This window comes from Nicotiana attenuata, chromosome 8, assembly GCF_001879085.1.
Source record: "Nicotiana attenuata strain UT chromosome 8, NIATTr2, whole genome shotgun sequence".
NCBI lineage: Eukaryota > Viridiplantae > Streptophyta > Magnoliopsida > Solanales > Solanaceae > Nicotiana > Nicotiana attenuata.
The window spans coordinates 8901982-8929919 of record NC_031996.1 but is presented as its reverse complement, the minus strand read 5'-3'; the positions used below and the strand labels follow the sequence as shown (position 1 = coordinate 8929919).

Genomic DNA, 27938 nt, shown 5'->3' with positions numbered 1-27938 from the left:
ATCAAATTTCAACTTATAAGCACTTCAAGTTTGACAAAAATATTTACTATTCTATCTCTAAAATACTTCTTTTTAAAACAAAACTCTTCGTATACCGAGTTCTTCAGCTGCTTATTATTAATTTCAAGACTTTTATCCAAACACGTAACCGCTTATTTTTTAAATCAGCTTCAGCACTTAAAATTACTTTTCAGCACCTGATGCTTATCAACTACTCTAGATGAGCTAAGCCAAACAGTATCTAAGCCCGATAGCATTTAGCTAATTGTCCTTGCCTCAAGTAAAACATAACTTAACGGTATTACTAAAGTTGGGTTTAGCACTCTGCAGACAATGATAGATAGAGATGCACAAAAATTGGCATCTTCCTTGTCGTCTCTATAATAATAAATCTCACTGTCTCTAATAACTCTTGACTTTTTTCGCCTTTCTCTTTTCTCTATCTTCTTTTCCCTTTTTCTACATGCGACTGGTTTTTGTTTAATCAAAGATTACTTACTGCTTTCTCTTCAACAACTCCCGTGCTGTCTAAGGAGCACAGTATGTGGAGAAGAAGACACAGCAGAAATTCCAATGGTTACCTTATTTTGTTACTCTGTCACTTAGCTGTCCACTGCGCCAATTCCCAGGTTTCCCTTCTCTTTCTTGCTTTTATTATTCCTTATCTTAAGAGAAAGTATTAAAATGGAAAGAGCTATTTTTGCGGTTTTTATTGTATGAATTCGTGAACCCTATCCGCAGATCCGTGCATTATTTTTTTTCAATTTTCTTTTCTGGGTTTCAGCTGAAATTTGATGAATATTACAGCTTCAGAATTCATGTGCTTCGGCTACGGACTGTGGAGCTGGTTTATACTGTGGTAACTGCCCTGAATTGGGAAAGAATCAGCCTTTTTGCATTAGAGGACAAGCTACTGAACCCACTTCTGTTGTAAGCTACTTGCTTCTTTTTTTTTCTTCTTTATTTACTATGCTCTGAAATTTCTATTTTTTTGAATGAGAGTGATGTGTATATGCGTTTGGACTTGGCAATCGGCAGATCAGTGGATTGCCCTTCAACAAATACTCGTGGCTGGTGACCCATAATGCCTTTTCAATTGTAAATGCACCCTTATTGACTGGCCCTCAGAGAATTACATTCTATAATCAAGAAGACACTGTCACTAACCAATTGAGAGTATGTTGTTCCTTATTCTTGTCCAACTCTATTTTTCAACATTTGTAGACATGTTCCTTGTATGTTGTTTGTAGTTCTTATGTTCATTTCATGTATCTTTGTAGAATGGAGTGAGGGGATTGATGCTGGATATGTACGATTTCGAGAACGATATATGGCTCTGTCACTCGTTTCGTGGCCAATGTTACAACTTCACTGCCTTTGTAATGCTATACAATTCCCTCTCTTCTTTTGCAGTGAGATCCCTTTTTGAGTAGCTCTTCCGATGTTAACACATAAAATGTGCTTTCTTTAGGAACCTGCAATCAACACTTTGAAAGAGGTGGAAGCATTTTTGAGTGCAAATCCTACAGAAATAGTCACCATCATAATTGAGGATTATGTGCATACCCCAAAGGGTTTAACAAGGGTATTTACTGATGCTGGGTTGGACAAGTACTGGTTTCCTGTTTCAAAAATGCCCAAAAAGGGTGACGATTGGCCCACCGTGAATGATATGGTTAAAAAGAATCATCGTTTGTTGGTTTTTACTTCTGATTCTTCAAAGGAAGCTGCTGAAGGAATTGCTTATCAGTGGAGATACATGGTCGAAAATGAGCGTAAGTACTAAATTAATGTGCACTTCTCGGGTGATTCTGGTTTGTGGGTTGGTTCTTTAGTAATCATATATGATAAATGTTTCAGCTGGAGACCCTGGAGTGGTGCCTGGCGCATGCTCCAGCCGCAAGGAATCAAAGCCACTTAATTCCAGAAGCGCCTCTCTGTTTCTAATGAATTACTTTCCCACAGTTGCCGTACAAAACGGGGCCTGCAAAGAGCATTCAACTCAACTAGTTGATACGGTTGGTGCCTGTTTCAAAGCAGCAGGCAACCTGATGCCCAATTACGTGGCAGTAAACTTTTACATGGTATTAAAATATTTACTGGTTAATGATGCTAATTCAATTTACTAGTATAAATTTTCAACATTGACTGATGAAAAAAGAATATTCCTGCAGAGAAGTGATGGAGGAGGAGTTTTTGATGTTTTAGATCGAATGAACGGTCAGACACTATGTGGTTGCCCGACGGTCACGGCATGCCAGGTTTATCCATCTTTTCTCAAATATTGATATTTGGATAATCGTTTTAGAACTGTAAACACATGTCTATGTAGCAAAGGCTCACTGTATGAAGAGATTTAGGAGGAAGAACCATGATTGAACTTTATTAGCAGATCCTGTGTTTGAATTATGTGGCCTGTAAGTGATACATATCTTCAATTCGATAGTAGAGAAAGTAATCTACTTCAGTCTAGAATAAAAAGTTGAGAAGTCCACAATAAGAAATAGCTTCTGAAGAAAGCTTCAAGACGAGAAATAGCATTACTACTTAAGTGATTATAATCAGATAACAGGAGCTTGAAACATCAATTGCAACTTCTGTTCCTGTGAATCTAAACAAATTTGGCATAGTATTCACTGCATGGGCAAAAGTTACTCAATGGATAAGTAGTTGGTGTAGCCCATGACATTTTAACATTCCACTTGCATCAACGGATTTCTTTTTTACAAATTAGTAGGATAGTTAACTAATGTCGTTTTGCTTCTATATGGCCAAAAAGCTCTTTTTAAGGATGTTGTCTTCCTTGTCTCTTTAACTGTCTCTCAAAATAAAAACTTGCAAGGTTTTATGAGAATACAACTCATGACCTTAAAATGAGTTGATTAGTGGTGTGATCAGTTTATACTTATGTTAATATAATTTCAAAAGATTTGTGCAGGAAGGATATTTGCATGAACCAAGAAAATCTCTAACATTGACCTGGTTACATTGCTTCTAAATGGTTATTATGATAAAAAAGCTTTTGCCGTCATGGATATTGCAAACATCCTGAGGGATCTATTAGAAATAGATTTAAGCTTATAGAGTTTTGTTGGTTAAACAATTCTTCAAAATATAGGGTCATCACTGAGATTCTCGGCAGCAGTAAGGACATATCTCAATATAAAAACCCACCATCTACTTGACAGTTTCTTCTCAAATGACATATCTGAAAAAGTGTCATTACCACGCTGTTGGTTCCAAATGAAATGTCTTTGCTTGGTTTTACTTGTTTTATTAAGAGAAAAGTTGAAACAGTGAATTGTGTATGTTTATTGTAGGCATACATGAGAGCATAAGTTTACTTTTCAACTTATGCTTAAATGGACTTTCTTTTTGCAGGCGGGAGAACGTTTTGGAGTTTGTAGGAATATTACTGCAGCGAATGCAGCTCCAACAGCAACCAACGCTGCTGGAAGTTTTTCTGGGTCTGTGCAATTAACAGGCCATGCTTCAGCAATCCATTTTTCTAGAATCATATACCTATTTTCATTGTCTTCTGTAATCCTTTTGTATATATTTTGAGAAGAAGAAAAGAGTTTCAGGCAGACGTTTCCATCAGTTTCATCCACGGATGCTCGATTTCTACTATATTTTCCTGTGTAGATTTTTGGAGTCGGAATAGGTACCGTATACACTAGAGTCCCACTTCGGCATGTTAGAACAAAGAACATTCAGCTTGAAGTTTGTTCTCCTAGTCAAAAAGAACTTGTAATTTTATGGAGGAGTTTGACATAGAAGTAGGCATTGGGTTGCAGAAGAATATTCAACATGTAACAGGTAATTTTATTACATCCCAGGTCATCTTCTAGCTGCCAGTTCTTTTCCTTTGATATGTTTACAATGGTGGTATATTTTTCAAGTGGATTTTTGTTAGTTTCCGGTATGAAAATGTGACTTTCTCCAGTCATATTAATAAGTGACTTTGTGAGTTGTGAAATGCTCTGCTTCCGCTCTGAGTTTCTTGAATTAGTTTGATTATTGAAGATGCTTGATTTGGAGGAGGTGACAACTGAAAATTCTAAGGCAATTCAGCTATTTTCATTTGATTTGCAGTTGGGTGGTTACTGCTTTTAACAATGTGACAGTGATCTTGTTACCAGACCAAGACTGGAGTGGTTCCAACATTTTTGCCTGGTTTCAATATATGTGGTTTTTCCTTGGGGAGAATTTGTTTAGTCATTTTGTGGGGTTGACACTATGGCTCTATGGAAAGTTTCAGAAGAGATACCATTTCTAAATTATTATCTACCTTATGCTTTGAGACAAAAGATTGCTGGCATGTAATAGTAGAGGAGGATAACATGGAGCATATAGAATGGTATTTAGTGATGGTTGGCAAAAAATGAAAATAAAGGCTAGGGTCTAGTATAAAATATGTGGAGATGGAGTGAGAGTAATGTGAGTAAAAACTCTTAGTAAAGTGATTTACATATATACTTAAATGATGTGAGGGGTTTTCCTTATTTGTTCTCAGATATTTCTTCTTTAAAAAGTATCTTCAACACAGTTTAAGAATGTTCAAGCACTAAGGAATGATTTCACGATTGATGATGCATTCAAATCACTTTCTGGTTAAGTATCTAACACCAAGTGGAGCTTACAAAATTTTATGGTACTTGTTTGGTGGACTAGTTTGTACTCTTTCTCAAGGCGTATCATGTTCCTCGTCTTTGCTACCTAAAGTCTTAACATGCTTTAGATTTTATACTGTCATTGCATATAAGTTAAACTTTTTATTTATGAGTGAACTTTTCTCTGATGCCCAAATTCTTCGTTATCTCCTCTTCAGGTTATTATTCAGGGCAGTTCAGGTGTAAAAACTAGCGGAATGTATTAGTTGTGTTCAATGAATGATAAGTGTCAATCATGCAAAATCTTTTTCTTTCTCTTCGGAGCTTCTGCCTGCGGTGCAATCACTATCACAATTATGCAGTAGAGCCACTTTCCAGCTTTGAGTAATGTGACTAGTCACATGTTAGACCACTATAATGGAGTGCTACAATAAGGTTGACATTATTATGCCAGTGGAATCATTGTTTGTTTAAAGCATTATACAAATCCTAAATGTCGCCACTTGTTGAAGATGATATTTCAGTGGTGGTAAGGGCACGTTTTACTAATAAGAGACGCATGCAGGTTTGTTGTGTCTGCCTCTCTGAGCCCTCGAGTTAAAAAGAAGAGTTTAAGTTCTATAGACGAATGGCGTAATTATTGATAAAATCAGCTGAATTGTAAAGTAATTATTGGTAAAATTTTATGATAAAATTAACTGAGCTTAAACCTAAATCTCACCTTTCTTCTCCCCCTCCCCAAATTCCAACCACCCGCCTCTTGGGGCATTTGAGTATTTTGACTGATGTCTTTCACTAGTCTTTCACTTGTAAGAAGATGGATTTTTAAGTAGTCAAGAATTAATATTTCGGTGCAGGACCAGAACCAGAGTTTGAAATGAATCATCTGACAAGCAGAAAAATGGCCTTTAAATGTTTATAGCAGAAAGGAGGATCTCTTCATTAATACAAAGGAGAATCACAAAAACAATGTTACAATTGGCAAGCTGTACATAAGATATAGTTGCAATCACATAGAAGGCTCCTCAGAAGACAGCAATATTAGGCAGCATTCCTTTAGGTTGTATCTGTAAAGCTGGGCTAATAGTGAGTAGGCCAATAAAGCAGTCCACAGTAACCCTCATGCCCCATGCATTTATAGACTCTAGTTTGCGGCATTTATTTACCAAAGCTAGAAGTCCATTCTCAGTTACATGACGGCAGCCCCACAGCACAATAGTCTGCAAAAGAGATGCACAAGTATTACACTAGTATTCTTTAAAAACCGAGTGAATGGATAAATTTTGTGAATTACATCTTAATATAGTGATTGATACACCCAGATTGGCGGGCGAGAAGGTAAATAAAGAAATTTGTAGAAGTTGCAACCTTAAGGTGTGGAAATTACCTTCAAGTGTGGGCAGCTACCAGCAATAGCAAACAAGGATATGTCTGTTATAAATGTACCGCCAATATTCAGATGCTGTAGAGAAGAAGCTCTGGAGATCTAACCAAAAAAATCAAAACTATACTTAAAACTTTTCATAAGCAGCTAAGTATAGGACAGGAAAAACCTCATTGTTACAAATTGCAATGCATGGGTAATGGCAACAACACAGACCTTTCAAGTGCAATGTTTGAAAAAGGATGGCTTTCTAGAGCCAGATAATTTACAGATATTCCAAAGTTTGATTTTGTATTTATGTAATATATGTGATAGAAAGATGAGATTGGGACTCCCATAAGATCCCCGCAAATGAAGTGCTTATAACCCGAGGATAACATACCAGCTGAACAACACCTGTATCCGTGATCCCGGTAGTGCCCCATAAAGATAGTGATGACAGATTGCTAATACATCTAGCAGTGGACAATTGGTACAGCCCACGATCCGTTATTTGACAACCCCAACGGCTCCTTGAGCTGAAGAAAGCAAACAAGTCAGAACAGTACAACAAACAAGTGTCTTCCCCTATTCATCACTAGCCACATTCATGTTATCACTGACATGATCCAAAGTTGAAACAACCAAAAAGGTTTGCAAACATTTGTGCACTGACATTTACTCGCCATACTTTGCCTTTGTTATTTGTTAGTATCTTACATTGATTCTGAACATTGCAAAAATACCTCTAAGTTTGATTACATATGCTTCAGGCTGGTTAAGAAAGAACGGGATTCATATGTAAAGACCAATAAGAATAGCCATACCGCAATTGCGTCTTCCAGCAAATAGGATCTCATTAAGAGCTCCAAATATATCGATGGCTGGCTCTTTAATACCAGCAACTCAAGCTGCATGATTAGATGTCTTCATCGATCTAGTGGTTATTGTATCACTGCTCAGAGAGTGAGCAGCTGCAGGTACATGGGCGGATGTAGCCTTCCGGCTATGGGTTCAACTGAACCCACAACTTTCAACATCAAGTATGAATTTATATGCAAAAACTTACTAAAATCTCAACAAGTATAACTTTAACAGTACAATGAGTTCAATGCTAAGATGAATCCATTAAATTTAAATTCTAGATTTGCTTTTTGATTGATTCTGAATTAAAGAATTCAGAATAAAGGGGCTCGCTTTGCCCGTTAAGAGTAGGTAACCCGTTCCCTGTCTTTGTTGTGGATGTATAATGATTTTGTGGATCTATTAACGCCACAAAGTCAAGACCTAGCCAGATTTTCAAATATTGAAGAGCACGGCTTTATGGTTTTACTCTATCCTACTTGACATAGATAAAAAGAGAAAATGATTGCTCTGATTGCTGAAGTTGAGAAGAACACAATGAATGGTGTAAGCGGCGATACAGAAGATTCAATGAGTCTTAGTGAAACTAAGTCACTACTTCTTCAGACAACTTTTTGTCACTAATATAAGCATTCTCATTTCTGATATATTAAAAGCCTTATTTGAATCAATCATTTAGAGAGAGTGATATAAAGACCTCGGACTCCTAATGCAGCTGACAGAGCCTGTATTTTATCATAAATTGACAAGTGTAATCATAATTGATCAAGGTTTTATGTAAAAGAGTATAAGATGAGATGAAATAAATTTACTTAAAAAAATAAAAGTCATACATATCTAGTTCCTTGAGACTGTAAGCAAGAAGAACGAGGCGAGTGGTAGAATCATCATCCACTTTCCAGCCAGAAAAACTCAAAATTTGTCTTCTAGCTAAGGATTCTTTCACCCCCTCTCTCCATTTCCTGCTCACAGCGCTCGTCCTACAAACAAGTATGACAAAATAAACACAAGACGAAACAGAAACAAAGGGGTAAATACAGGGAATTAAGAAGAAAAAGTAGAGGAAAAGAATTAACTGAGCCAAATCCTTGAAACAAGTAAGCAGAGCAAAAATATGAGCCAAGAGGTCAAAGGGCAGTCTATCAATCGGTGTTTCTTGATCATCTACTTGTTCAACCCCCTTTCGCTTCATTGAACCAAATCACAGAAATAACAAAGGGCTTCAAAATTTAACACACACACAAAAAATTCAAGAAGAAGAAAGACGGAGTCGAAGTTATGTAAACAGAGAAATAATAAAAATCTAACAAGTAGGAGAGAGAAAGAAGATGAAAATAAAGTGTGGTCATCTTTTCGTCATGTCATTCACCTTTTAACGTTAGTATGCTATGTTCTTTTCCTTCTAGATGCAGTACCTTTTAGAATCTTTATAAATAATTCATGCTGTAACTGAATCAGGTAGTTTAATTTAATAAACTAGGTCGCCATTTTAGCCTAAATATGAGAACATTTTTAATGCTAGATGATTATTTCAAATTAAAAGTTTTACCTGACTTACCTAACAATTTTAACTTTTTAGACAGATACGAAATTGTATATACTCTTACGTATTTTAGATGTATACTATATAAAGAAGTTGTCAACTTTGCGTATCAGAAGGGCAGCTTTGAATTTGATTTTATACTAGTTCGTTGATGACGTTACGTTTAGCTTGCGTGTATTCATTGATTTGGGCAAGACACGCGGGTTTCTCGTTGCTCTTCCTCTTTGCAAGGAACTCGCCTAATTTTCCCTTTTTATTTCTTTTCTACCTTTTCCCTTCGGATGTTGTCACATTTACTTTTGATACTTTTACATCCTTTATATCATAGAATTGACAAAACAAAAGAAGACATAATTAAGGCCAAATACATAATAAAATTATCACGAATTTTTATATTGACACGTAAATTAAAGATTGTTTTTATTAGACACTTCAACTCCCACTAAAATGTGTCTATTAAACATCTAAGTTACATTCTCTCTTAAAAATGAATTGTGTGAGTTACAGACGCCCTAATAGGGAAAGTGCACTAATAAATGGATGACACATGTACTTTAAGAAGCCGCTTATGTATTTGACTATTAGTTAGTGGTAAGAATATATGTTATTTATATTTCTTTCTCCCCATAATTCACTATTTCAATGCCATATAATTCACTTGTATGTATGGTATATCTTTCTTCAATACGAGCGAATCAGTCAGATGTAATTGGATTGAAGCAACATAAAGTAGTCCAAATTAGTCAAACGGATTTTGTTGTATAAAAAACTTGAGGTTAGAAACATGATAAGGTTTCCATATCAGAACACCACAATTCCATTTGCATGAAGACAAGTTGCACCACAACTCTGATCTTGAATTCTAATGTTCGATCGGATAGAGCAGTCCACTGAGCATCGGACCTCCAATTCAGCTAGGTTGGCCCAGAGTAGATGGGCTACTTATCATTGGGTGTGGGTAACTCAGAAGCCCAAAATCTTAAGTCTTAGTTCCAATTTCCAACCAAGTGAAGCTCAATACCAGTCCTATTCCTCCCCAGCCTGGCTAATCTGAATTGTGAATTACGTTGATTTCATTTTAGGTCATTGGCCCAAAAATAGAATAATAGTCCCATTTAGACAGTAATATTGATCCTTTTTTTTGTTGGGTTGGGGGGTTAAAGGACAGTTTATTGATATTACTAAAGCCTTACATATTGATCCATATGTTTTAGTTTATGGAGGTGTCAATCAACCAAAAATCGCGCTACAGTCTGCATCAATTCATCAGGTCAGTATGAGGCATTTTGTATAGCTTGGGTAGAGATGCATTTAACTAGTCAGTAGTCAGTACTAGTTAATAGTTCATTTTATTCTCCTACGTATTTCATAATTCATAATTTAATATGAACAGGTCGTAGTCGCCTATCAAAAGTCATGCTACCTTTTTTATTAATCTTTTCCAATCTTAGCTGCTTTGATTTCTTCACCACTTTTACGAGTTCAAACCTTTTCTTTTCCCGAAACTCTATTTTGCACCAGTTGGTCATCTGTGTGACGTAACAGATTCCCAACTGACCAAATGACATTCTGGACCTTTGATCTTTGAACTTGGACTTTTTTGTTATTTACATACATTGTTGAAAAAATAAGCAGTAGGTAACATCGACAATGCAACCTTTACAAGAAACGAGAAAATTAGAAATAAAAGGTAAAATAACGAAACAGGAAATTGCAAAAATAATAAATCCTCCATTCCCTTGAACTAGCCGTGTAAATTTAACTGATGCGGCGGCAGAGGGTGATGCCATCACCAACGGGAAGCTGACAAATTTCAATTCTTGGATCAGCAGCCAATGCCTTGTTGAGTTCCAATACGAAATCCCTATAATACCTTACATATTTCCTAAGGGGTGCATCAGGTGGTGCAACCACTGATCCATTCCAAAGGGTGTTGTCATATCCAATTAGTCCACCAACTTTGACCAACTCGATTAATCTCCTGTGATAGTTTAAGTAATTGTCTTTGTCAGCGTCCACAAATATGAAATCATATGATCCATGGTATTTGCCCTGTTACCATAAGTGATGAACAAACATTAATTTTAACTATATATCATATCATAGACAAGCTTTCAAGTTATTTATTTCATATTTAGCTACTTACGTCTTCAATCATTTGATCAAGAACGGGAAGTGCAGGGCCTTCTTTGAATTCAATTTTGTGAGCTAGTCCAGCCTTTTCAATTACTGGAAGACCAATCTCGTAGTTATCCCGGTTGATATCCATGGCTAAAATCTGAAGCAATTTATCCAAATTAGTAGGTACATGTTTTTATGTACGAGAAGTCATTGGTAAAAATTAATTAATTACCTTGCCATCATCAGGAAGAGCCATGGCAGTAGCAAGAAGAGAGTAACCAGTAAAAACACCAATCTCCATTGTGTTTTTGGCATTGATGAGTTTAAGAAGCATGCTCAAGAATTGTCCTTCATCAGCAGAGGTGGTCATGATGTTCCTGTTATTTTTTAAATAAATGATTTTTCATACTTAAATCCAACTAAATATTACCTTAATTAAGTAGTATTCAATTTGCATTAAAGGTAAAAATTACCAGGGGTGTTTTGCGGTGATCTCTCTTAGCTCTTTCATGGGTTCAGGCTCTCTTGGATACACGCTTGTTTCAAGAATGTACTGTTGAAATACAAAACAAACAATTGATTAAAATAAAGTTTTTGCAAAAAAGGGAATTAATTTCTTGTATGACAATATGGATAAAAAGGGGGTATATATGTGGTTTAATTTGCATGTAGTTTAATTACCTGATAAAGGGCATCACTTTGCAAAAGACTCTTGTGTCCAACTTCTTGATGTCTTCCATTCTCTCCATTGCTTGCCATTTCTGCTTATTCTTTCTTTGGTATGGAAGTGGATATATTAGTAACTATCTTTGAAAGTAGATAAGTCTAAGTTAGCAACCAGCTTTTGGAGAAATTTAAATTTATAGGAGTAGAAATTTATAGGAGTGGAGGGGTTGGTTGGCTGAAAATGATTGAAAGTTGTTTGAGTTTTTCTTTTTGGTAAAAAAAGTTGGTGAGTATTTCGTTCTTGCTCATAAGTCATAGATGGGACAATAGAGACAAACGACCAACTCCAATTTTGACTTCAAATGCATTACCTAACAAATACCCACCACCGGCTCCTACTTTCCTAGTTTCAAATTTCAGTATACTATATAACTTATGGCCTACTTTCCTTGACGGATTCAGAAAGAAAAGTTTATTCTTTATTTGAAGAGACCCACGTCAAGTGGACAACGCATTGCAGATATTTTCTTTTAAAAGCCTTATTTTACTTTTTTCTATGTTTGTTCACTTACAACTCGTAAGTTATGTTAACAAATAGTAATTATTTTACTTATTCTTAAGTTTATTGGCGTTTGTTTGAGTACTGAAGAATATTTTGTAAAAAACATTTATTAAAGTTGCTAATAATTATTTATCTATTTATTAATATTGCAGCTGAGAAATATATGTAGACTAAATTTGCGTCGAGAAAATAAAATCAAGACAAAAAATATCGCAACAATCGTAGTATTTTATTTCGAATATTTGAGTGTTACAATCTCTATGAATCATCTGATTCTTCTTTTCAATGGTAAATAAATTCAAGGGCCTTTGAGCTTGATCTTGAATCTATGTTTGTTGCCACGAACGATGATCTTGTTCTTGAGCTTGGGCTTGATTGCTTAGACTTGAACTTGATTTGGTCTTCGTTCTTGAGCTTGAACATGATTTGTTCTTCGTTCTTGAGCTTGAACTTGTTTTCTTGAAATTGAACTTGAAGCTTGAAAATTGTGGAGGAATTTGCAGCGTTTGATCCACGAGCTCTTTCTTGCTTCTTGTTATAACTTCTGGTGTCTTTTTCTGAGTTATGAAGACCCCTATTTATAGTTGTGGAAGGGAGGAGTTGTGATAAGAACAAACTCTTTCCGACCAATCAAATTGAAGTGTGACATGGCCGCATTTGATTGGCCAGAACATGTCACTTGCACACGTGGCGCGATTTAATTGGCCTTTCAGTGTGACTGGGTATGCCTTGTCATTTTGACACGTGGCATGGTCCTATTGGCTTTTCCGCTTGACTTGGCGTGCCACGTTATTTGACACGTGGCACCAAATTGGGCCTCTAGGAAGATGACATCTTGGGCTTAATGAAGTGGGCTCATCACTTTAGCCTAATTAAATGGGCTAGCCCAATGGATTAAGACTTATTTATTTAATCCATATATATTTGATTTATATAATTAATTCAATTATATTAGCCCATAATATTTATTTGGACCAATATTATTTTGAATTTAAAATATAATCCGAATTATTTATCGAATTTGAATCCAATAAATTTTACATGTCTACAAATGACCCCTATTTCAAGACTCGTCAAGGTTTTTAAACTTTTGAAGACTAGGCTTGAAGTATTTATATTTGTATACTTGAATTGGCTCTGACATAGTCATATGGAATGTTAAAGCAAAATCCCAAAATTATTATTACGTGACTCGATCACGTGAAACATAAAAGCTGTAGTCTTTTCAATTCAGAAGTCATCCTTTTCTTTTTAAGTGACTTTAAAATGATTAGCTTTTTCCATGTCATACATTTCAATGAAATGCATGCTGCAGTAATTGTTCTAGTTATAACTAGAATGTTTTCTTTCATTTAAAGGGCCGTATAATCCCCTTTCACTGCCCAGACATAATACACACATAGAGTCCTTATTCTATTCCAAAGTGAACTCTCCAATCCGATCTCAACATGAATTGGAACAGACGTCCACTAACCACTCACACTAGGAGACTGCCTACAATATTTTATCCCACATCGAAAGAATGCTTGGTCAGTGTATACCTTTGCTATCTATATAAAGCAACATGCTCTTCAAGTGTAGTATCAATTCGTAGTAAGCCACATGAGTCAATTTTTGTGGACTCGGAAGCATCAACACGAAGGTAATTTCTTTTTTTTTTCTTGTACTTTTCTTCCTTATTTTTTTTGTAGGTCAAGCGAGAAAGATATGCTCTTGTTCAATAAGATGATCCATGCATGAAGGAGGCGGTCTTAAAGTGTGAGGGGATGGGTACTCATCCATGCCCAAATATCGGAGGGATTACTTTCATGGCCTGATTCTTAAAAAGATTACTCTCAATGTGGCCCAATTCTTGGAAAGATTACTCTCAAAATGGCCCGATTCTTGGAGAGATTACTCTCAATGTGGCCCAATTCTTGGAGAGATTACTCGCAAAATGGCCCGATTCTTGGAGAGATTACTCTCAATGTGGCCCAATTCTTGGAGAGATTACTCTCAAAATGGCCCGATTCTTGGAGAGATTACTCTCAAAATGGCCCGACTATCGAAGAGATTACTCTAAAAATGGCCCGACTACCGGAGAGATTACTCTCAAACTATCGGCGAGGCCAACTTAAGGTGCAAAGGGACTCATATGTCCACCTTAAGATTGGAAAGTTATAGTTCCTTTTAAGGACAAACCCATGAAGAGACCAACTTAAGGTGCAAAGGGACTTATATGTCCACCTTAAGATTGGAAAGTTATAAAGCTTCAACTTGAAGACGACATCGACTTGAACACTTGGAAAACTTTGAAGATTTGGCGGACTTTGCAGACTTCAACTCGAAGATTCAGAGGGCTTAAACAATTCAACTTTAAGATCGGCGAATTTGAAGACTGAAACTTGAAGACCGACGAACTTGAAGACTTCAACTAGGGGGCTTAAATATTTCAACTTTAAGACCGGCGAATTTGAAGACTTCAACTTGAAGACCGACGGACTTGAAGACTTCAACTTTGAGACTTGGAAGGCCTAAATATTTCAACTTGAAGATCGGCGAATTTGAAGACTTCAACTTGAAGACCGACGGAGTTGAAGATTTCAACTTGGGGACTTCAACTTGAGTACCGACGGACTTGAAGATATCAATTTACCATGGAGGGTTGCCCCTTTTAAATCAAATGTGATCAAAGTTCCACAAGAGGATGGCATTTCAGCTTGATTTTGCATTCCTCCATACATCACTCGGACAACAATTGGGGCAATATGTATCTTTTGAACTTATGCGACTGAACTTAGAATGAAACTCTAAGCTGCCTACGTACCCCGGTAAAGAGGATCAAGTCATACCGTAGTTCAGACTGGGTGATTTTTTTTTATGTCCTAACTTTTGCCTAGGCCGCCTCTTTCAAAGTTTTCAACCTAACAGACTCTTTTTTTTTTACGTCCTAACTTTTGCCTAGGCCGCCTCTTTCGAGATTTTTAACCTAGCGGACTTTTTTTTTGGGCCGTACACAGTTTATACTCTTGCGGGCCAGGAGTGTAGCAACGTGCAGTTTAGGATCGTGCGTCAAGGAGCGTCATGACTTGCAGTTTAGGCTCGTACGTCGAGGAGCGTTATGACTTGCAACTTCATGGATAATACTTCTTCAAAAACTTGCCGTTGATAGGGCCGATTCTCATACCATCTGCATCAACCAGCTTGTAAGCCCCACTTGAGTAAGCTTCTTGTACGACATATGGCCCATACCATTTTGAAGTGAACTTCCCTACAGGTTTATGGGAAGTAATTATGGGTCTTCGTACGGCAAGGACTTGATCTCCTACTTGAAAGGATCTCGGACGAACTCTTTTATTGAAGGCGCGAGACAATCGAGCTTGATAACATTCAAGACTCTGTTGAGCTTCCAATCTCTTTTCATCAAGAGCTTCCAACTCTACTAATCGAAGTCGAGCATTTTCTTCATCAGTGATCCCTTCTTGAATAGCCAGTCGTAACGAAGGTATTTGACGCTCAAGTGGCAAGACGGCTTCGACTCCATAAACGAGTGAATAGGGAGTCGCCTGTGTTGGCGTGCGGTGAGTCGTCCTATATGCCCATAGAGCTTCTTCCATACGGTCATTCCAATCTCGTTTGGATTTGGAGACGACTTTCTTTAACATGTTGCATAGAGTCTTGTTGAATGCCTCAGCTAGACCATTGGCGGCAGCATTGTACATCGAAGAGTTACGTTGCTTGAAGCCAAAAGATCACAAATCTTGTTCATCAGCCTATTGTCGAATGGCTTTCCATTATCCGTTATTATGTAACGAGGAATGCCAAAGCGATAAATAATGTTTACTCGGATGAAACTTGCAATATTTTCCTTCTTTACGTGCTTAAGAGCAACAGCTTCAGCCCATTTTGAGAAGTAGTCAGTTGCAGCCAAGTTGTATAGGTGCCCGCCAGAGGACTTTGGTAGTGGTCCAACAACATCCAATCCCCAAGCGTCAAACGGCCAGGATGCAACAGTCAGGTGCAACACTTCAGGAGGTTGATGAATAAAATTCGCATGGAATTGACAAGCCTTGCATCTTCGAGCGTAGTCCAAGCAATCTTTTACCATTGTTGGCCAATAATATCCCATCATTTTTATATGGAAGTGGAGCTTTGGTCCGGACTGGTGTGATCCACATACCCCAGAATGTGCCTCTTGCAAAGCTTGGAGAGCTTCTTCTTCTCCTAGGCATCGCAAGAGTACTCCCTCGAACGACCTTCTGTATAGAGTATCCTTGTAGTAAAGGAAGCGAGGTGCACGACGATGGATTTCAGTCCTTCTCCTCGGATTTTCTAGAAGTATCCCATAGCATAAGTAGTCGATAATGGGTTGTCGCCATTCTTCTTTCTCAACTTCAGAAACAGCAACAAGATGCTTGAGTTCGTTTTCTTCACCTTCAACTTCATTTGGCGGCGGTACTACCCATTTTTGGCAGACGGTAACTTGCGCTTGGTCAGGAAGGGCTAATGATGAAGCTAGAGCAGCTAAAGCATCAGCCTTCTTATTTTCTTTCCTTGGCACATGCAGAATAGTCACATCACCGAGCCACCCCATCAACCTTTTTGCGTAATTATGATATGGGCGTAGTTCAGGCTTCTTGACCTCGTAACTACCCAGAAGCTGATTGACCACTAACTGGGAGTCACCAAAGACTTGCAATTGCAATTGCTTCATATCAACGGCCATTTCAAGCCCAAGTATTAATGCTTGATATTCAGCAACATTGTTGGAACAGAGTTGTGTCAAGGTGAAGGAGTAGGGCAAGACTTCACCTTGAGGAGTGACAAATACTACGCCAGCCCCAGCTCCCCCACGATGCGCAGCACCATCAAAGTACATCTTCCATGGAGGTTGAACTTCAATGACCATTGCGTCCTCATCAGGTAGTTCATCAGTTAGCTCCCAGTCATCAGGTATCGGATGATCTGCCAAGAAGTCTGCCAATGCTTGTCCTTTTACAGCCTTTTGAGGGATGTACAAAATCTCGAATTGTTGAAATTGGAGGTACCATCTCGCTAGTCGATCACTAAGAACAGGTTTTGACATCACGAACTTGATGGGATTTGCTTTAGAAACGACACGGACAACATGAGCTTGAAAGTAGTGCTTCAACTTTTGAATTGAGAAGACTAGCGCCAAACACAACTTTTCAATTGGCGAATAATTCAACTCGTTAGGTGTCATCATCCTGCTCAAGTAGTAAAGGGAGTTTTCTTTCCCCTCACTATTTTCTTGGGCCAACAGTGCTCCAACAGACCTTTCCTGCGCCGCAATGTATAGTATCAATGGCTTTCCAGGTATAGGGGCTGCTAAAACTGGAGGCTTCATCAAGTAGGATTTAATGCTCTCAAAGGCATTACTGCATGCTTGGTCCCATTTGAAAGGGACACCTTTCTTCATAAGGCGACTGAATGGTTGACACCTCCCAGCTAGGTTCGAGATGAATCTCCTAAGGTACGCTAACTTTCCTTGCAGACTTTTCAATTCATGGATATCTCGAGGCTCAGGCATTTTCAAAATGGCATCCACTTTGGCTTGATCAATTTCGATCCCTCGGCGTCGAACAATGAAACCAAGGAACTTTCCAGAAGTAACTCCGAAGGCACATTTCAATGGATTCATCCTAAGTTGGTACCTCCGAAGCAATTCAAATACCATCCTCAAGTCCTTCAAGCGGTCGCCTTTCTCTCTTGATTTCACCACCAAGTCGTCAACATAGCATTCGACATTCTTGTGGAGAAGATTGTCGAAAATATTCTGCATAGCCCTTTGGTAAGTAGCACCAGCGTTCTTCAAGCCAAAAGGCATTACCTTGTAGCAATAAATACCCTTGGGGGTGCGGAACGCAGTAAGCTCTTCATCTTTTGGTGCCATGCGAATTTGGTTATAGCCCGACGAACCGTCCATAAAAGACATTGCCTCGTAACCAGTAGTAGCATCGATCATCAGCTCTGGAATAGGAAGCAGGAATTCATCTTTGGGACACGCATTATTGAGGTCCCTGAAGTCAACGCATACTCGAATCTGGCCATTCTTCTTCCTTACAGGGACAATACTTGAAACCCATGTTGGGTATTTAACTTCCCGAATAAATCCAGCTTCAATGAGCTTGTTAACTTCAGTTTCAATCAGGGGAACCAAGTCTGGCCTAAAACGCCTTTGAGCTTGTTTAACAGGACGAGCACCATTTTTGACTGCAAGGTGATGGACTGCTACTTTCGGGTCCAAGCCAGGCATCTCTTTGTAACTCCAAGCAAAGACATCCCTGAACTCCTTGAGTAACTCAATATAAGTGCTCTCTTCATCAGCTTCTAGTAAAGCACTTAGGTAGGTGGGTCTTGGTTCCTCATCGGTGCCAAGGTTAACTTCTTTTAAGGCATCAATTGTCGTCTTCACTCCTTCTTCAAGTTCGGGTGGAGCGTCTTTCACATATTCATCTTCTTGAGGGTCCCCATCGTTGAAGGATATGTGATAACACGGTGAAACATCCTCCAATTCTGCATTATCCTCCATTGAAGATGGAACACCATTCTCGCCTTGTACAGTAACATGATACGAAGAACCTACACTTTCTTCATCTTTGTCATGTTCCTTAGTGTAGACCACAGTATATGGCTTTACCTTTAGTACTTCTTTACATGAAACCACAAGTTTTGTTTGTCGCCTCATTCTAGAAGGAACCAAACTTTGGAAATCCTTAGAGATCTTCTGGATTTTGGGTGAAGCGGGTGTTCTTATGCTTTGAAAATTTCTCTGGAACTTGTTCCCCTTCTTTAATGGACCCAATCTCTCAAATACAGAAGTTCTCACAGTTGATTTTCCAAGTCGATCAAAGACAGAAGGCCTGTTAGAAGCGGCAGATTCATCTTCTACAGTGATATAATTGCTACTCGCCCTTCTTATTGAGATGCGCACTGGTGACGGTTGCTTGTATCCCAAACCTTCACGTGGTTGCCTCGTTGCAACTTCTGATGGGAGCTTCCCTAACTTTGACGGCTCATTGGGATTGTATCCAGCTTTTGCAAATAGCTTGTAAGCGTTAGGGTCAAAACCTTCATCTGTTCGCTTTGTAGGGAGTGCCACATTCTGCAAACGATTTTGGGCTACAAACCCTGCAAGCGGCATTGAGGACGACTTTACTGCCTCAATTCGTTTGACCGGAAGAGTTAACTCCTTTAGCATGTTGGTTTGGAGATTAGATGATTCGCCCTCGTCTTTCTTCCTTTTAGGGACATATTGGAGCGCGGGACTTACTTTCTTTCCATAGGACACAATACCCCCTTTATGAGACTTATTCACGTTGGTAGGTACCTCCTTTATAACAGCTTTGGCTTTACCAATAGTCACCTCAGCTCTTTTAGTTATGGTTTCGTCATTCTTGCTTTTCATACCATCATCAGCTTTCGGCTCCTTCACAATGCGGTTCTTCAAGTAGAACTTTGCATCGGCAAAGTGTGACTCAGCCTCGGTGAATGGCTCATCATCAGCAACTATCGTCTTCTCGACTTCACCCTCGTAGTATTTTAAACATTGATGGTAGGTAGATGGAACAACTTTATTCTCATGTATCCAAGGCCTCCCAAGCAAAACATTGTATGAAGTCTTCGCGTCGATCACATGCAGCCATGCACTTGATTGCATATCTTCAATAGTGATTCCCAGCCTGATCGCGCCTATGGCTCTTTGTCCCCCTTGGTTGAATCCTTGGATCATCACACGACTTTCTGAGAGTTCGTTCATGGGAATACCAAGTTCTTTCACAGTGTGGATTGGCAAAATGTTCTCTGAGGATCCTCCATCAACCAAAATCCGATTTACCCTTTCATCGCACATATAGCCAACCAGGTACAATGGGCGGTTATGAGAAGTGTCACCTAGCAAAAGATTGTCATTTGTAAATGTGACCTTTTCCTCACAAGCATTAACTTCTTGAGGAGTGGACTCGATAGGCTTTTCCGAAGATGGTTCCAACGGTAGGTCATCACTCTTTTCTTCTTCCCCTTTGTCAGCGTGGCAACAAGAGGCATCAATGCCCTCATGGGAAATCTTTGTGCGGAACCAACTTGGTAAAAACTCCTCCAAGGTCACTGGATTTCGTGGCTTTTGAGGGTGGTACATCTCCACTTTTGCTTTCTTCAAATGCCTAACTGGATTCTTTTTCGTTGGTATTTTTACCATCATCTTCCTTGTTGGTTGTTCCACTGATTCTTTTCGTGGGCTCCTTTTGTGGCGCCTACGACGAGTCACCAACGTCCAACCTTCATCATCATCAGGTTGATCGTCTTCAACTTTGTCCTTCTCCAGTAATTCTTCATTTTTACTTTCTTTAACACCGCATAATTCATCCGGACTAAATGAGCCGAAGGTGATAGAGACTTGGTTTGCGCTTGCTCTCTCATCTTCAAGCACGATCTTCTTTTCGCGAGCCAAGTCCATGACTTTGTCCTTGAAGACAAAGCACTTCTCCAGAGGGTGGCTAACAAGTCGGTGATATTTGCAGTAGTTTGGGTCATTTGTTTTCCAAGCTTCATTTGGTCGCTTCATCTCCGGAAACTCGAGGAGTTCTTCGAAAATGGCTGGCACATCAGAATCCAGGAATGTGTACTCTTTCTCCTGCATCTCTTTTAGAGTCAACTTTCCACTTGGCTTGTCTTGAAAAGAAGTGGATTTAATACTCTGCTTCTTGCTCACCTTCGTCGTGAACTTCATAGGTGACGTATTGACATTCATAGCTTCTTTGCTTTCAGACTTGGGTACGAACTTGCCCCACTTCCTGACTTCTTGTTTGTCATTTGCTTTGCGAGGTTCATAGATGGGCAGCCTTTCATTTCCAGTGGAGGCCATGCTCAATTCCATATCATGGGCACGAGTTGCAAGTTCTTCAAATGTGCTAGGCTTGATACCTTGCAAGATGTAGTGCAATCCCCAATGCATGCCTTGGATGCACATCTCTATGCCTGAAGCTTCACTAAGCCTGTCTTTGTAGTTGAGGCTTGCATTCCTCCAACGATTGATAAAGTCGATAACTGGTTCCCCCTTTCGTTGACGAGTATTTGTAAGCTCTATCATACTCACCGTGCGTCTTGTGCTATAAAAGCGATTGAGGAACTCTTGCTCTAGTTGATCCCAGCTATCGATAGATCCAGCCTCGAGGTCCGTGTACCAGTCAAAAGCATTTCCTTTTAGCGAGCGGACAAACTGCTTGATGAGGTAATCTCCATAAGTCCCAGCATTGTTGCACGTCTCCACGAAGTGCGCAACATGTTGCTTCGGGTTACCTTTACCATCAAACTGTTGGAACTTCGGAGGTTGATAGCCAGCAGGCATCTTCAACATATCGACCCTTGCAGTGTACGGCTTTGCATATGTAAGGGAGGATTTGGCAGCAACTTCATATTTGTTCTTAATGATTCCTTCGATGAACTCCTTCAGTTGATCGATTGGAATCATCCCTTCAGATGAGACAGGGATAGCCTTAGTGGATGCTGCTTATCTTGGGCGAGAGTCACTCTCTAGAACTTCTGGGAGCTTGCCGGGTGCATGGGTAGATTCTTCTTCCATCAAGATTCCCACCCTATCTGTTAGCTTGTCAATTTTAGCCTCTTGATTTTGCATGCATTTGGTCAAGCCAGCGATTGCTTCCGTCAAGTTTGCCAACTGCTCCTCCATGGATGAAGTGTTTGTCACCATGGCTTGCATGATTGTCGTGGATGACGGAGAGTAGCATGGATTTTCACACAGATTGATCCTTGATTGGCCCACGCTATGTGGTGTAAGTGGGGAGGATCCATCACTTGAAGCATCATCATCTTCCTTCACAGCAGAGCGCTTGGAGCCGGAGAGGTCAAGCAGAGCAAGAGTTTTCTTGATCTTTTCAGCAACATCACTTCCTCCTTCAGATGCGTTTGTGGCAGATCTTGCTCCTTTTGAGGATGAAGATCCGAAAACAGGGGTTGATGCGGACGACACTTGGGATGCTTGTTGTCCTAAAGAGCTTGCTTTGCTCCTCGTAACTGGTCCGAAGCTTCCAAAGGTGACATCGAGGATGCTTTCCACATCAGCATAGAACCTGGAGTTAGCAGCCTTGGTGGAAGTTGAAACGGAGTTAATTTTCTTTGAAGCCATTTCAATATTCTTGAACTTTGGTGATTGAAAAGTTGAGATGAGAGGTAGAGATTGTCCCACTGGGCGTGCCAGAATTTGATAAATTTGAGTTGAGAAAATAAAATCAAGACCGAAAAATATCGCAACAATCATAGTATTTTATTTCGAATATTTGAGTGTTACAATCTCTATGAATCCTCTGATTCTTCTTTCCAATAGTAAATAAATTCAAGGGCCTTTGAGCTTGATCTTGAATCTATATTTGTTTTCACGAACGATGATCTTGTTCGTGAGCTTGAGCTTGATCTTGATTCGTTCTTCGTTCTTGAGCTTGAACTTTATTTCTTGAACTTGAATTTGATTGCTTGAAGCTTGAAACTTGTAGAGAAATTTGCGGTGTTTGATCCACGAGCTCTCTCTTGCTTCTTGTTATAACTTCTGGTGTCCTTTCTGAGTTATGAAGACCCCTATTTATAGTTGTGGAAGGGAAGAGTTGTGATAAGAACAAACTCTTTCCGACCAATCAAATTGAAGTGTGACATGGCCGCATTTGATTGGCCAGAACATGTCACTTGCACACGTGGCGCGATTTGATTGGCCTTTTAGTGTGACTTGGCATGCCTTGTCAGTTTGACGCGTGGCATGATCCCATTGGCTCTTCCGTTTGACTTGGCACACCACGTCAGTTGACACGTGGTACCAAATTGGGCCTCTAGGAAGATGACATCTTGGGCCTAATAAATTGGGCTCATCACTTTAGCCCAATTAAATGTGCTAGCCCAATGAAATAAGACTTATTTATTTAATCCATATATATTGGACTTATATAATTAATTCAATTATATTAGCCCGTAGTATTTATTGGACCAATATATCTTGAATTTAAAATATAGTCCAAATTCTTTTATGGATATAAAATTTATATGCCTACAACCATACCTAGCACCAAATTTAAGTTCATTTCATATTATATTAAGTTTAAGTGTTTAATTGTAAAACACAGTAGGTGTATCTGAGATTGAATCAAATGGGGTATTTTAGTGTAATTAATCCTAAATTATTAAGATTCCTAAATGCATAATAAGTCGCAATTGACGATTGCGATTTCTAAGTCGCATTATGAAATTGCGATTTACACTCGCAATTGCTAAACACCTCCCGTTAATTACCAGAACCCTCCGCCCCTTCGTTGAGTTCGTTAATGTTAATTAGGTTACCGTTACAAAACGAGCTTCTCTACAACTAATAAGCATTGTAATTTTATCATCATGTATTGCTAACTTAATATTAATCATTCAGATAAACTTTATATGACCGGCAAGCATAGAGTGTCATGAATAATGAGGATTCATATAGCCGATCTCAGCTCACTCGAAATTGAAGCTTAGTTGTTGTAAATTGGCTTAATTATTGTAAATTGTTGTATATTAACTGATGATACTGATGCAAAACACACTTCACAATGTGATTCTCAACAAGCAACTTTGCATCCTTATTGCTCGAGCCTATGCCTAAACGGTGGTGAAGCCACCTTATGTTAAAAGGATGTCAATTGACCTTCTCCGAAAATCACATCGTTTAACTAGGTCAAAAATTTATTTTTATACATATACACTATATGTTGACTCCTTTTATTTTCTTCTTATGTTTTATCTTCCCCTTAGTAAAATTTATGGCTCCGCCACTGTGAATATAGCAATTTATACTAATATTACTACAGATCTCAAGAAACACAAGGAATTGAAGCAAAATAACTCAAAGTAAAGATCATGCAACACAAGGATATGTACAAAAATTGTGAGAAACCTTACACTTGATGAAAATTTTCAATAGAATAAGACTCTAAACTCTCAAGGTAAATTGTAGTATATCTTTTCATATAGACAACCACAGATGTAACTTTGAAATAGGTTCGAACTGCAAAAGCAACCACGAATTTGTACAGTTATGTATAAACTTTCAAGTTATCTCTAACCAGAAACTACTGGGAAAATTATTCACACGCTAGACGCGGACAACAGTAATCTACACAACATTAAACCATCTTCATCATTATCACTGCACCATATTAACTGCCGCCACCAGATCCATATTTCTTTCCGAAAACAACGAGCTGCAGTTTATCATACCCGGCTAGTACACCAGCACCGGCAACAGCACGTAGAATATTAGCTCCAGCACCTTTGAAAAGTGACTTGGCGCCTTCTTTTTTTATTATCTGAGAAAATGCATCTAATGAGCCCTTGTACTTGACTGCTTCTCCTGAAGTCATCATCATTCGTCTACGCACTGTATCAATCGGATAAGACGCCAAACCAGCACCAATCGTGATACCCCATCCGAGCAAAAAACTCGCAAAGAAACTATCCTGTGAACACCAAAAATAGCAACAGCATTAAAAGCAACGGCGGAGCTATATATGGTGAAGGGGGTTCAATCGCCCGAATATTGTACTACGTACATAGCTAAAAAAGAATTTATATATGTATATATATAACTTATTGAATCCCCTTTGTATGAAAAAGCTTTTAGTGCAGTGCTTTTGGAATCCCCTCGTTAGAATTTTTGACTCCACTACTGGCAGAGGTGGACCAATGTTACACCGAGATGGCTCATCGGCACCCGTAAAGTTCGGCAAAAATTTCATGTATACATGTATATGTCTTTAGAAAATAGTGATATATTAGTAGTTGGCATCCTCTATACAAAGAGGATTTTGGTTGAATCCAAAAGTGCACCCCGGACCTTCAAATTCTGGGTCCGCCTCTAGCTACTAATTAATAGCCGCCAATTCTATGGATACAAAATAGTGATAGACAAAAATGATAAGGACTAAACACACATAAATAATAAATATATACATGCATCTAAACATTTAGCATCCATATTAGGACTTCATGAAATAAAAAGCACATAGAACCAGAGGATAGATACTCCATACCTGCAAGTTACCAACTAGAACCACAGGTTTAAGGGAATCGTATATTCCAAAGTACAAACCGCGGTAAACAATTATTCCCACACACGAGATGGTGAATCCGCGGTAAAGCCCAACAATACCATCAGATTTAATGGTTTTTCGGTAAACATCAAGCAAACCATTAAACTGCCTCTCACCGCCTTTTTTTGCAGTCTTAGCATCATTAGCGAGGCGTGTTCTAGCATAATCCAGCGAGTACACGAACAAGAGAGACGAGGCACCAGCAGCACCACCGGATGCCAAGTTTCCTGCAAACCATTTCCAGTAGCCATCCCTTTCTTTCTTGAAATTAAACAGTCTCTTAAAGTAATCTTTAAAAGCAAAATTCAAGGCCTGTAGAAACAAATCTTCAGTATTAATACGTAGTAAAGGACACAAAATACTTTTATCGAATCAAAATAACTAATGCAATCCTCAAGTTCCCTCTTTTCCAGTGCTATCACTAGAAGTTTCGATACAATTTTCCTTTGAGAAAAACACAGTCAATACAACAATAAAGAAGTATGTTTAAGAAAATGCAGTGAAAACTATTCAGATATTCAATGGCAGATGCACTAGATATTCTGTGTTGTTGGTAACATCAAATTAGCCGTTTCCTGTATCAGAGATACAAAGGCGAATATAGCCTTTTGGCTATGGGATCATTTGACCCCAGAACTTTCGACACGGAATAGATATATATGTAAGAACTACTAAAATCTCAACTAATGTCAGATCTGAATTCATAATTTGACCAGTACAATGAGTTCAGTGTAAGGTTGAAGGCTTGAAATTGAAAGGATTGTTACTCAAATAGCCAGCCAAATTCAATATTTACTTTTTCTAACCGGTATGCACAGATTAGACATTAATTATACATAGCTATATATAGAGTATACATCCGCCAACTATTTTTTAATTTAAGAGATTAGGCGGGCTGCTATTTGGGTTAATTCTTCTAAATTTAAGTCCTGCATCCGCCTCCGCCTTCGCTCTGGTAGGTAAAGTACCCTCAAATTTGTCTAAGAAGAAACAAAAAAGGATTAAGTATGACGAAAAAGTAAAGTAACACTGTAATTTAACAATAGTAAACAAATTTAATTTGATCAACCAACAGAAAGTAAGGTCAGTTAACCTGAGTGGGGAAATATCTGATGACATTTGCTGTATTGCCTCTCCAAAGAGAAAGGACGCCTTCATCCTTAACAGTTCTCGTAAAGCAATCAGTAATCCCTTTGTACGGTTCAGAAAGTCTACCAGATTTGATCATCTCGTCCTGATTCTGTATCAAAAGCTTAACTCTCTCAATTGGTGCAGCGGCTGTCTTAGACACAGCAGCAGAAACTCCTCCCATTAGAAAATCGACAATAAAACTAGTGGTTTTCTTCTCTAAAGGAGCTTCAGATGGAGCCCGTATAAGAATAGGAGCACGCAATGGCTCGAAATCCAGGATAGTAGCTTGGCGAGTCGCCATAAAAGGACCATGTATAGTTTCATTAACACATCCACCAGTCATATAGTTTGGAACAATATGCTTGGATCGTACGTAGGGAGTTTTTCGAGAGAACAGGCACGAGTGCCCGTGTATTTTCTGATATATAGATAGATGTTGTGATCCATCCCCCATGTTTTTAGATCAATGTAGCAACCTGTAAGAAGAGGAACATATTAAAATATAAACTAAAACAATGCTAGTTCAAGTACTAAGAATGAAAGTTGCTACGAAGTCCTTACCACTCTGTTCTACTCAAAAACAAAACAGCTCCCCTGCCCATCTAGGTGTATGTGGCGGGGTGCTCGTGAAAAGCTGCTTTGGATGTTACGCAATTACTAAAAAGAAGGCAGAATCCAATATTTGATACATTTTACTAGCTATAGATGCGAATGAACGTTCAATGGCGAATAGGATCAATCTTCTCTTTCAATTAAAGGTTACCCCCACCAATGCTTACACCAACCTAACGAATGCAAGACACATATTTTTATTCACGCGTTTATTACTAAACCATTGTTAAATAATGTGTATTCTCACTTTAATTTTTAACTGCAAGAAAATGAACTGAAGTTGATATCAATTCATATGACACAATCCTGAACCATATACACTTCACAATACAATGATCAAATGAAGATGAATGAAGTTGAGAATCAAACCAAATGATCACTCATAAAAACCAAGCAAGCATAGTTCGTACTCCCTCAGTTCCAATTTATATAAACATATTACTATTTGGGAAGTCAAACAAGATTTTCTTTGACTATATTTTTTTGCAAATGATTATTTAATATTTTAAATTATTAACTATTGCGACTTATAGCACTTTTCATGTAGTTTCTAAATTGCAATTTTTATTTTAAAATCTATGTCAAAATTCACATAAAAAATTACTCCTTCCATTTCACTTTTTTATGACACATTCTCTTTATTAATCCGTTCCAGAAAAATAACATAATTTTATATCTAAAAATAATTTAGATATAAAAATAATAGTAAGTTTGATCCTCGTACACCGAAAAAGTTGAGAAGAAGTAAATATAAAAATATTACACACAGTATGGGTGTTAGTGTGTGTGTAGAAAGAGAAAGGAGCTTACCTAAGAAAGTTGGCCAGAGAATTGAAACCTCGTTCCTTATCTCTGAGGAGAGCAGAAAGGAGCATTTGAGAAGAGAGTAGAGATATGGAAAACAGGAAAAAATGAAGAATTTTCGAGAAGGTGCTCGATCGGTGGAAGAGTTTTCCTTTATTGACCGATCTGACCCTAAATTGTCCGCGAAAACTTGTCTAACTGCCATTGGCGCGTTAAAACCAACGGTTAGACTTGAATTCAAATGTTCAGCCCATCAGTTATACTTGTCTTGGATAAAAAACAAAGAATCTAAATTATATTTACTGACAGTATAATTCAATTTTACATGTTACCTTTCGGGTTAGCCGAATTGGTTGAGCAGGAAACTTCTCAAATGGGAGGTCTAGAGTTTGAAATCCACTTGCTATCTCCTCAGTTGAGATCATTGTACGAGGCTTGTCTAGTGCGGTTTACCTTTTATATAGTTTACGGGTTATTACATAGGATCGGAGTTTATATGTGCGCACCTGAGGGATAGCGGTGCGGATTCCCTTGT

General features: G+C 38.4%; 4 protein-coding genes across 6 annotated transcripts; 1 reads left to right on the top strand and 3 right to left on the bottom strand.

Annotated features, from left to right (window-relative positions):
* Positions 319–5124, top strand: LOC109230875 (PI-PLC X domain-containing protein At5g67130). 3 transcript variants are annotated; one of them, XR_002068720.1, is made up of 9 exons: positions 319–629; positions 808–930; positions 1039–1176; positions 1281–1379; positions 1472–1775; positions 1861–2084; positions 2175–2261; positions 3382–3819; positions 4832–5124. XR_002068720.1 is itself a non-coding variant. In XM_019396335.1 (8 exons), exons 1-8 carry the CDS (start codon positions 543–545, stop codon positions 3562–3564), a joined length of 1245 nt encoding a protein of 414 aa, XP_019251880.1. In that variant the 5' UTR covers positions 319–542; the 3' UTR covers positions 3565–3897. The 3 variants fall into 3 exon arrangements, 1 of the variants encoding a protein (XP_019251880.1); XR_002068721.1 differs by lacking the exon at positions 4832–5124 and adding an exon at positions 4096–4768; XM_019396335.1 differs by lacking the exon at positions 4832–5124 and having other exon boundaries at positions 3382–3897.
* On the bottom strand, positions 5492–8205 carry LOC109230874 (F-box protein At5g67140). Its single transcript, XM_019396334.1, has 5 exons — positions 7917–8205; positions 7674–7820; positions 6380–6515; positions 6001–6099; positions 5492–5833 (listed from the first exon to the last, which is right to left on the bottom strand). The coding sequence occupies exons 1-5, from the start codon at positions 8030–8032 to the stop codon at positions 5639–5641; spliced, it is 693 nt and encodes a 230-aa protein (XP_019251879.1). The 5' UTR covers positions 8033–8205; the 3' UTR covers positions 5492–5638.
* Positions 9960–11368, bottom strand: LOC109230873 (caffeoyl-CoA O-methyltransferase 3). The gene is made up of 5 exons (XM_019396333.1): positions 11186–11368; positions 10978–11057; positions 10737–10881; positions 10530–10661; positions 9960–10435 (listed from the first exon to the last, which is right to left on the bottom strand). The coding sequence occupies exons 1-5, from the start codon at positions 11261–11263 to the stop codon at positions 10142–10144; spliced, it is 729 nt and encodes a 242-aa protein (XP_019251878.1). The 5' UTR covers positions 11264–11368; the 3' UTR covers positions 9960–10141.
* LOC109230872 (ADP,ATP carrier protein 1, mitochondrial-like) lies at positions 23651–27545 on the bottom strand. The gene is made up of 4 exons (XM_019396332.1): positions 27410–27545; positions 25950–26463; positions 24797–25168; positions 23651–24223 (listed from the first exon to the last, which is right to left on the bottom strand). The coding sequence occupies exons 2-4, from the start codon at positions 26439–26441 to the stop codon at positions 23924–23926; spliced, it is 1164 nt and encodes a 387-aa protein (XP_019251877.1). The 5' UTR covers positions 26442–26463; positions 27410–27545; the 3' UTR covers positions 23651–23923.